A 10800-nucleotide genomic window follows, 5' to 3' on the forward strand; every position below is an offset into this window, starting at 1 on the left:
ATTCGTATTGTTATTGTGTTATCATTATAAAATGTTATTTATGAGAAATTCGATAGATATGATAATGTTTAGTTCTAACTAACTTGGCTGCAACTATTTTAAGGGTGCTGGTTTAGTTGTCTCGAAGGATCGATGACTCGATTTCGTTCGACTCTTTTCTTATTCTTTCGTGGCGAGCTAATGTTTTCGAACCGACGCGACGCAAGGGCATAGGTACACTTAAATAACCGATTAGAACGAAACAAGTCGGACAAGCGTGAAAACCGACACGCGTACCTATTAACGTGTTAATTTATCGTGTTCGTATTGCGATAGGAGAACTTGAATGAGTAAGGGATTGTTTGTTGCGGGTTAGACATCTCAAATAACGTTCGACCGTTAGATAAAAAGTAATTAGACATTTCATTTCAATTATTCATTCCCTGATGTTTCTGAGAATTATTCAGAAAAGGGGAAAGCGAGATAAATCGGATGATAATTCATGCCAATTTTATGGACACTAAGGTGGATATTTTCTTAAAATCTACGTCGAACACTAAGTATATCATTACTCTTCTCTCCAAATGAGTTATTCTAATTTCTACTTCGTTTTTTCACTGTATACCAATGGGTTTTACAAACGCATATATTAATAATAAATAAATAATAGGATTTTTCGACGGCGGAAGCTGATTCTCAAGGAAGTCGTCTAAAAAGGGGTGAGAATGCGACTCGTGAGTCTCCCATGCGGGTACCGTAATGTAATATTGGGATACAATCGATAGACATAGACGAACAATTTGCCAGCATCCGAAATATCGCGTCAAGTTACACCTGTGCATAATAGAAATCGTTACGTGTCGATCGAATTGTTGCGACTATTTAAATGTTCAGGTAGTATTGGCCTCTAGTAAATCATTTTTATCGTACATATCTAATTGTTTTCTTCTACTTCGTACTTAGTACCCACTTTTAAAATAGGTAATTATCATTGTTCAATGACCAACGTGATAATAAATCTCCAAAGCTGTATACTTTAAGAATTCTTCATATAAATGAATTTACGCCGTTATACTTACCTTGAAATAAACCCATAATCTCAGTGGGAAGGGAAACAATTATTTAGTCACCCTTGGTGCCAAAGCGATTTCGGCAGCAGGAAGATCCCTTAACGGGGGTACATTTTGATCAAGCCGACGGTACTTGACACACTCTAGTTCTTCACCGAATTTTATCAAATATTATTGTTCGTTCTTTTTATGTCAACTAATTCTGGTTAAACGATGCGACGTCTTTACATCGTTCTTTTTAATTGTCGTGTACACTGTTGTTAACCATTTTATGTTACGAGTTTTATTGATATTTTAAACCGAGATTTTTATAAAATATCTTTAAAAATGCATCCCAACAGCGCTCTACGACAAAAATAGATATTTCACAATGTTTGTGCACTAAAAGTTTATTCGAGTACAAGTCTTCATTTCGACACTATCCCTCGCGCACTTTGCCGATCCGACGGAATTAAAGTGAACGCTTTCAATTTGACAAGCGATCAGAACGACGTTTCTGCGGTGAATACCGCTGAACAATCTCATGAAACTGACAACAGTTAACACGTAGAACACCGTCGTATTAAAATAATGCAAATTATAATCCTGTTCCAGTCCAAATATTATACATTTCGGTTTATATTTATGTCATAATTTTATGCCCATATTTTTTATTTCCCATAACATTTCCGGTTTAGAAATTTTTAAACGGCAGCATTAAACGGTTTTATAGAAAAACGACGTATGCGATAATAATTTACGTCCGAGCTTCGAACTTTGTCGTCGAGTAGCACGCCGGAGTGTGTCGGTCTGTTTGAGAAAAAACCAATGCGCGCTGGCTGACGGTCCGCGATCGAAAATGCGCGGGCTATCCCTCTGGAAGCGGGAGTGCCCTCAAAGATGGCGCGACATCTTTTTTATCCGGGGGGATGCACCGCACGGGATCAATTCATTGGGCCGTGACTACGCGTGTGTACTATTAAAACAGTACCGTACGCATTTAGGTATACAACTGGATGCACGGTGCACGCTAGACTCCCCACCGAGCCAGGAGCGTTCCTCCGACTTGCTACCCTTTCTTCCATCTCTCACCCTCTCTCTCTCTCTGTCTTTCTCTACTCGCTCTTTCTCCGTTACTCTTCTCGTGTCACGCTTTCTCTCCAGCTCTCTGGCTCTCTTTCTCGTTCACGTTTCTGGAAAAGTTTCGGTCGTACCAACGCAGTCGCACAGCCTCGCGATTTGCGCCTGTGTCAATGATTTCTAACGTAGGCGGTACTTAAACCACCTTTCATCTCAGCGCTATGTGATAAAGGCTATCATGAGGACAACGCGAGAACCGTGACGTTACTCTTCGTACTAATCTGTTCTTCGCAAGGTTCTGACGTCATTTCAGAATAATGTATCCGACAAATTTGATTCGATCGATCATGGATTCGTATTACTATCTAGATCTATATAATTTGTACGATTGTTTACGATAAGAAAGTCGAATGTACGTAGATGAGAACCGCTGATGTATGTATTACACGAGGCATTGTTATACGTCCAGATAACGCCCCTTGCTCTGATTGGACGGCTGGGTGGTTCTACATGCCACGCCTAGTAGTCGGTCTATGTAATCATCCCCTCCATGTGGCCTCACTAACACAAACGTGCAGTTTTCTCTTTCTCGTTCTGTACACCGGAATATAATACTTCGCTGTTGCTTCCGCTGCCTCCTCTCTTTGTCAACGATCCTCTCTTCTCTCGTGTTTCTCTTTTTATTTTTACTCCTGCGGATCGCAGCAGCTCGCTAAGTTTTACGAATGCCTAACGTATGTATAGATGCGATTGTGTAAAAGCGTGCACTTATTTGCACTCGCTCGGCTATGTATCTAGCACCGAGCCCGAGGGTAAGTTCCAGTTGTTCTCCACCTAGATTCTTCCGCTGTCTCTCTATACAGGGTGGGGCAGTAATTTTGTCTATGTTGAATATCACTGAAATTGAGTGTGATCGAAAAATTGTGGAGATTAGAGGAACACAGGTAATCTTGATCATGCTTTCACACTTGATCACAGTTATTTGGATGTTTTACGGGTAATGCCAATTATAGGTGTCAACATAATGAGTGAAGAGGGGAGAGATGTAATTGTAAAAATAGATTTTAACGCCCAAAGACAAATACAGGATGTAAAGATAGAGAAATCAAAGAAAAAATCAAGATACAAATGCACACATTAAAGTAATAGGAACTCCGCAATATCTGAATAAAGAAGGAAGGGAAGATCATTGGGGAAGATAGTCACCAATTACTGGCAGAAGTTAGATATAGTACTACAGAAAGGTGAAATAAAACGTGTGATGATAAATTTGATACGTTGGAACGTTAGTAGAGGCTGGAAAGAGAAATTAGATTGAAAGAGGAAGGATTGACGAGAAGATAAAGGAATTTCTTAAAAACCTAAGTTAAGAAAGAAGGAACAGGAAGTAAACGTACAATACAGAAAAGAAAAATCTGTAGTACAAATTATAGTGGAGCATAAATGAGAGCTAAGTGTACGTATAGTAATTAAGCAATATAGGAATGAGAGAGAGAGAGAGAGAGGAGTGAAAGGAAAGGATGAGTGAGTTAAAATAGCAAATGTAAACTCAAATTTCACCCCTTCTCCCCCTCCTTTAAAAATTTCAGTTCATTGTGATGTTTGGGTCATATTGTACTATATTCAAAATAAATACATATTACAATATTTACACCATAAAACAAATACAAATTGAAAATAAAATTGAAATACATTTTTTAATTAAATGTTGTAAGCATTTCATTTTGTCTAAAAATGTGTAGTCTCGTACATCCTTGAAATACGAAGATAAGCTAATCGTCTCTAACAGAATTGCTTAAACCTTTTCGTCACATACATATACTATTCTGTCAGCTTTTAAATTAGGGGTAGCACGGTAAAAAATTTTCGTCAGGGTCATATTTTTAAGGATGCCTGTGTAGGTGCGAAAAATTGTGCACGGTCAGCAGGTAGGCAGTAAAATTTTACGACAAGAAAATCGCTTCCAGATGTCGGTCATTTGGCGATTGGGACGTTCAGCCTGCGTCGCACAGCGAATTCTCTTACACTGCTACACGAAAATTTACATCAAAGTACATAACTGAAAGGTTTCAAACTTTCCCCTTTCTTAACTTATACCTATTCCGTGGTACCTAACATCGTAGCATTACGTGATCGGTCCGTAAACAAACGTTATTGCATTCTTTCAACATGCTGAACGAAGCAAACTTTGATAAGAAAAATATATAAATTTATAGATATAATACATTGAATTTTAATTTTATCTTTCAACGCGAATTACGTAAACGTTTAAATATCTTAGGTTTTTTATTTTCCTTTTACATTCAATCTCATAAGTCGTGTTGCACAAAAATGAGATCAGAAGCTACTCCCTTTATCATTAATTATCTTATCAAAACATTTCTGTCATTCTCTCCTTTCTTTATCAACTCGGCGAGTCTGTCGCTGTAACTTATTCTGTGTCAAATCGATTCTGTGAAGTGACACGTGTTCATTCTTCATAGTAGAGGTGATGTTAAAAATCACTGACTGTGATTTTTTTCGGGAATCACAAAATCACGATCAAGACCGGGATCTCGATTTTGTTGAATGGACTTGATATAATCGCAATATTCATATCTGCTAATATGAAATAGCTTTCGATTTTTAAAATATTCAATAAAATTTTTAGAAAATTGCTGTTTATTTTGAAAGATAATATTATTCATTTTCTTATCATCTACTACTCTAAATGTACACTGCAGCGTATACACGTCTGATACATGTGAAGCGCACACCAGAAGCAAATCACGAAAACCACGAATCACTGAAAGATCACCGTGATTGGAAACGAACGTGATCGAATCACAAGTGATTCAAAAGTAAGTTCTAGCCATCACTGTTTCATACGCGGAAAACGATATACATTTGAAATAAAAATATGCAAAAGAAAATATTTGATTTGCTGAAATATTTATTAAGTATTCGCGTACATAATATTAAATGATAAAACCATTAACGATGTTAATACAACAATTACGATATAACTTTATAATATGCGTATCGTATAATGTCCTGTAGCAATCATACGTAAGCTTTATAAAATTTTATTTTCCTTCTATAAACAAATGCACAGTACGATTTTAAAGTTGACACACAAATCACTCAGAACACAATAAAGGTTTATGAAAAGGTTTCTTACTCATGTAGATTAGTTTTTTCTAACCAGAGCGCGTTGTACTTAGAAATAAAAAGGTAATAATTAACTTGCAATCCATAATATGATTTTATTTTGATTTGTTGATTCTTAGTACAGATTATATGAATCCTTTTAGTGTTTTAAAATTTAATTCGTAATAATATGATTATTATAATTCCATAAATTTTGATTATGATATTGAAAATATAAGAAGGTTGTACAATTAATGATTTATAAGTGTTTTCCTTGAATGTGTAATATAGTTTTTATTGGATAACACGAAACAAAGTATTGAACAGATATATATATATATTTGAAGTTATGAAAAAATGCGAAGATCAGTATGGTTGTAGAACAGGATTATAGTTATCGTTTGCACAATTATGCAAGAAGTATATTTTATAACATATGACACAGCAGTGGTAGAATATATGTATATATGTTTATATAGTGCCTTATACCCTACAATCGAAATGATCCAAACGTCGATGCTTAATATCAAATCTGCCATTTTTTTTGGACACATTGTTTTTACACAATTGTAAAGTACAGTCTTACTCGATACGAGAATTTACAATTAATGAAACATCAAAATTTTTTTCTTACACATTGGATAGGCAAAAAAGAAAAGAGAAGCGGGATTTTCACGTTCGAAATGAAAAGCTGAAATTTATATTTTAATATTCGGTCAAACTTGTTTTCATGATCTAAAGGATTTTCATTTTCATTATGCTAAAGCAGTATATTTGTTTAGCGCTATCGTGCATGCAAGAAGTAACGAATATAAAATAATTTCTCATATAAAAGGGGATTATATAACTTCTGTTTGCCTGAAATGTATGTAATACGTTTTTTCTCGTCAAGAATACAAATGTACATTAAATACTACGTGTTTTATCACATGTCATTTGAATATAGATTTATTATAAAAAAATTGTTCCTGAACATTTCCTTTCATTACAAAATGTTGTAGTATTATGGAGTATGAAATGTGTCGTTTCATTTTTTTTGTTTTCTTATAGATGAACACAATTAAAAAGTTTGGAACATTTCAAATGTTGAGCATCGTATATATATTAATAAAAGAATATATCCGAATGCAACATTGCTTAATTCTACATGTACATTATTATAATATCTATGTTCATATAGAATTTCTATAATCTTTGATAACAAAATGACTTGATTCTAAATAAGTTTTAACAAATTGAACACAAGAATTACCTACAATAGAGCAATTTCATGCATAGAAGTATATATATACATATACATATATATATATATGTGTGTATACACACGCGCACATAAATATGTATATACATATATATATATATGTGTATATTAAACAATGCTAAACGCGAGAAACATGAAAGTATCCACTACCTGTTTCAGTAAAATTTGCTCTAATACGGTCTATTCAATAATGTTTATGTACGTTTATGTCTGGTTATACTTCTCAGAATTCATCTAAGGACATTTAAGTGTATTTACCGACAATCTTCCAATTTGCATCATTAACTAGATTCGTAGCACGTAACAAATATCAACACCTATTCTATTAGATTTTTATATCTTCACATCGATATCAATTTCATTGATTTAAAACATCAATCAAACGGTTCTTCTTAAAACGATTTACCCATATAAATTAACAAATAAAATACGCCGGTATCTCATTTTATATTGTGTATGTCATGCGCCAATGAGTTAACAATATAATTGTACGAACATGATTCTTAAAAGACAACTCCCATGTAAATAAAGGGAAGTTACCTTTTACGAATGATTCGCTGGTTATAAATACCCCGTAAACTGGAAAAATTGCACGTTTTATACACTAAATTAAATTAAAATGTCGATATATGCCTGAAAGGTTCAAAAACCAAACAATGTGAAAAACGTTCGAATAAAATGATCACAGATTCATTAGACATGATATGTACATTTACACAAATGTATTTGAACAATAATCGTGTATGTGAGAAAGAAAGTGGCATAAGTCGTACGTTTCTAGTTTCGAGAAATTTAGAGTCAAAGTTTAATTGGCTTACAGTATTTATATTTAGCACGAAATATTTAACTGTCCATTGTTAGCGATGTAAAACGATATTAACGTGAGTCTATGTTAGAATTAATATTGTGGCAAACAAAAAATATCATCTCAAGTTTCTTTTATAAATATGACTCATCACTTTCATTGTCATGTACACAATTATAATTAAACAATATGCAAGGAATACTAAAAGAAATTAAGTATTGTATAATTAGAAAATACTGTAAGAAACGATGATTGAAAAGTTAAGCTCATTTTTACTTGGTTTTTGAGTCCTTCATACATAGATAAATCCCAAATAAAAATTCCGCGTGTATCCATGTTATTAACAAAGCAGGAGCGTATAGTTTAATTGGGTATAAGTTACTATGGTATTATAAATTGTCTACAATATACAAGATTGAATGTACACGTCAGCATTGATATAACAGAATCAAAGTTTCAATTGCGGTAAGCTATACATCTACCAACATCGATGATGCACACTCGTAAGCTCTCTGCGTTGAGCATAAGTAAAATAAAAATTCCCTTTTATTATAATATTACGTTAATCACGAAATTCATGCATTTGTTAATAATCCATTAACATAAATGATTATTAGTAGAATCTCTACTGGAGGCAGTATCTTTACACAACAGGTATGGTGTGCTTTTCGAAGCAAAAATATTTTAAACGTCAATTGCACCATATACCTGTAAAAATCATAGATATACATCTATTCGTAAACGCAAATAGTAACATACATATACAGTACAAGATAAAGTTTGTCGATTTGAATTTTTTCGTGTACAATTTTCAAATCAGTGACACCAGAATTTCAAAGCTTGCGTAGTTCGTCAATATTGTCATAGAGAGTCATACTAAATTTCTAATTTATATATCTTTATATATGTATGTACATATATTTCTTTCTGCGTAATAACAATATTGAAAAATAAAGCGAACTTTGAATCTCCAGTCATTGCAAATACGCTACATATGTACAAATTAAAGAAAAAGTTCTTCGAAACCTTTTCTCTCTATTACGCAATAGAATTTGATACGAGAAACGTTTATTTAACGAATTGAGATCACCTTGCGTATAAGACATTAAAAATTCATTACATACAATTTAATCAAGAATTGAATCCAATTTCGGAAACCCGTTTAAAAAATCAATACTGCTCCCTCTTGAAATACCTACGATCTACTTTTCGTTATTAAATCCTTTTCTCGAGGATTAATCAGCAAATGTGTCACAAGTGATATGACATTCATCTGCCCATGTCTTCCACGTCAATGACTTAACTCACTTTAATTAAATTCTCTCTAGTCTAGTATATTTTACAAGCAACCTTGCATCCGGAATTAAACATCTATCATCCAATTAATTATTTATATATAACATGTAATAATGCAACATTTCTCGTCATAAAAAATCGTAAGCCTTAGTCGTAATTCGAAGAAGGTCATTTGTAATTACAGAATGGATAATTTTCGTCACTGAAATGTTAAGAAACCTGTTCCTAATCCAAATACGTTCATGTTGAATCTTTCAAGAACATATATTCTAAATAATACCCTTAATAATTGTATCTGACCTCAAATGTACTTATACATTGAAACATATTATTTTTCGCCCAATGAAATAATTTTGTGTATTCTTTGATAGAAAGGAACAGGTTTCTTAACTACTTTCATAAGGAGGGATTGTTTATACTTTAAGAGCAGCTTTAGGAGACCAATGGTGAAAACGTGCAGCTCCTGTAGGATAGGATGGTGGATGAATCCACTTATTTCCTCTATGGCCCATGAAAGGTGGTGGAGATGGACCACCCAAAAAATGAGGAGGCATAATATTATACCATGGTTGACTTATTGGATGAGGACCATAGCCCATACTGAAGGAGTGACCGAACCAGGAACGATTTCTGTTAAGATGCAGCCTCGGGCTGTTTAAATTGCGTTTCCTACCTGTACCGTTATTGCTATGCTGTTGATTTTGATTAGCAGAGCTTAATGGTTTTGATTTTTGTTGCTGGTCTGTATTAGTAGTCAAAGGGGATTTCTGTAAAAGACATTAATTGTTGTTCTTCAATATTGAAAAACCTGTAAAACTAAGAATACAGACGATAAAGTATATAAACTGACCTGTATCTTAGGCGATCCCTCTGAATGTTTACTCTCTTTTTCTAAGCCGTTACTGCTTCTTTGAAAGATCGGTACAGTATTCTCCTTATCATCGAATGACGCCAATGTACAGTATGACCCTTTACTTTCCCCAAATCGGCAGCAAACTTCATTAGGATCAACCCAAAGTGTTAATTCAACTGGTAGCGATAGGTCTTCATACTTTACTCCAGCAGCAATAGCAGCGCCCTCCAAAGTTGCATCCCTCCGATTGTGGCCATTTACACGAATACAACGATAGCCTTGACCTTTAAATGGTTTGTCGGGAAACCAGTGATTTTTAAAACGTTCCGTCAATAATTCCGCCAAACGTCGCTTAAAACATTCCAATTGATCGGAACTAAATTTTTCGTTTTTTTCTATCAGCTGTACTAAGAATAGTACTGCTGCAGTAATCTCGTTGCGCATGTTGTCTTTGTCGTATACCAAGTTTATAATTTGCAGATGAAATCTTCCTCTGATGCTGTGATACAATATTCTTGGGAACTAAAGTACCATTTGCTGAAGCTGATATGGAGCACATAGAGCCCTTCTGCACCGTGACAATGTTTAAATCTTTTATGATCTATGATGATTTTTCCTTTTTTTTGTTTATGGTGGGAAAACAGCTTTTGCTATTTTAGTTTGTTCTTCCGTCTTTGGTATATAGAATTTGTCCCAATTATCTCTACTACTCTACCTGGAATTATAAAAAGACATTATTAACAAAATATAACATTTTATGAAAATTGTAATTGCTAGAACTCTATTAAAAGAGAATGTTCCAAAAAGAGGGCTCTATTAAATAAATAGTTCTAGATAACACTACACATATGTATCTAACAACCTTGTTTATTTTCAGATTTGTTTATTTCTTTAATAACACAATTGGTAGAGATATATAAACTAATTAAAGAGCATATTACAATTATACCATGTGTACAGAATTTGTTGCATCATATTAGGAGTATGTACGTGGACACGTTAAATGATTGATTTCATTTCACAGTGGAAGTACACAACAATATGTTATGGATATTAATTAGGTTATGGACCATAATAGTTCAGGTTAGGAAAATTGCTTAAAGAATAACGATTTACATCGCGTTCGGGACGATTATTTATCAGAAACAAGGCAAACGGCACCATTTCAAAGTACATTTGATTTCGGTAAATGATCACATTGAAATAATGAGCACAATGAATTATGCCAGCTCATTCTTGTCGTACCAGGTCGTGCCGTGAGCGATTGTTCCTGAAATAATCACAACTCGCAGCCTTCCGGTGATTATTTATTCACCATATTATTTCACTGGCACCGCTACTACAACAT

The 10800-nt window shown here is 33.9% G+C and overlaps 2 protein-coding genes across 3 annotated transcripts in view; both read right to left on the reverse strand.

Moving 5' to 3' along the window:
• Nucleotides 1-2045, reverse strand: part of sim (bHLH transcription factor single-minded) — a 34545-nt gene extending 32500 nt beyond the window's left edge. Inside the window, exon 1 of the mRNA XM_018033645.2 lies at nucleotides 1059-2045. Within this exon, the coding sequence (XP_017889134.2) occupies nucleotides 1059-1074 (16 nt within the window). The 5' untranslated portion in view covers nucleotides 1075-2045. The remainder of the gene's footprint in view (nucleotides 1-1058) is intronic.
• A 5772-nt stretch (nucleotides 2046-7817) lies between these two features.
• LOC108630378 (protein BTG4) lies at nucleotides 7818-10800 on the reverse strand. 2 transcript variants are annotated; one of them, XM_018033666.2, is made up of 3 exons: nucleotides 10402-10800; nucleotides 9450-10167; nucleotides 7818-9366 (listed from the first exon to the last, which is right to left on the reverse strand). In XM_018033666.2, the coding sequence occupies exons 2-3, from the start codon at nucleotides 9894-9896 to the stop codon at nucleotides 9013-9015; spliced, it is 801 nt and encodes a 266-aa protein (XP_017889155.1). In that variant the 5' UTR covers nucleotides 9897-10167; nucleotides 10402-10800; the 3' UTR covers nucleotides 7818-9012. The 2 variants fall into 2 exon arrangements, with proteins under 2 accessions (XP_017889155.1, XP_026673796.1); XM_026817995.1 differs by having other exon boundaries at nucleotides 10698-10794.

This window comes from Ceratina calcarata, unplaced genomic scaffold (assembly GCF_001652005.2).
Source record: "Ceratina calcarata isolate Rehan_Ccalc_2016 unplaced genomic scaffold, ASM165200v1 scaffold72.2, whole genome shotgun sequence".
Classification (NCBI taxonomy): Eukaryota; Metazoa; Arthropoda; class Insecta; order Hymenoptera; family Apidae; genus Ceratina; species Ceratina calcarata.

Bases quoted from the DNA above. Each gene is read 5' to 3' on its own strand.
- LOC108630378 (XM_018033666.2), bottom strand. From the start codon at position 9,896: ATGCGCAACGAGATTACTGCAGCAGTACTATTCTTAGTACAGCTGATA. The intron at 9,367-9,449 runs GTCAGTTTATAT...TGTCTTTTACAG, and splicing joins AGGGATCGCCTAAGATACAG to AAATCCCCTTTGACTACTAA.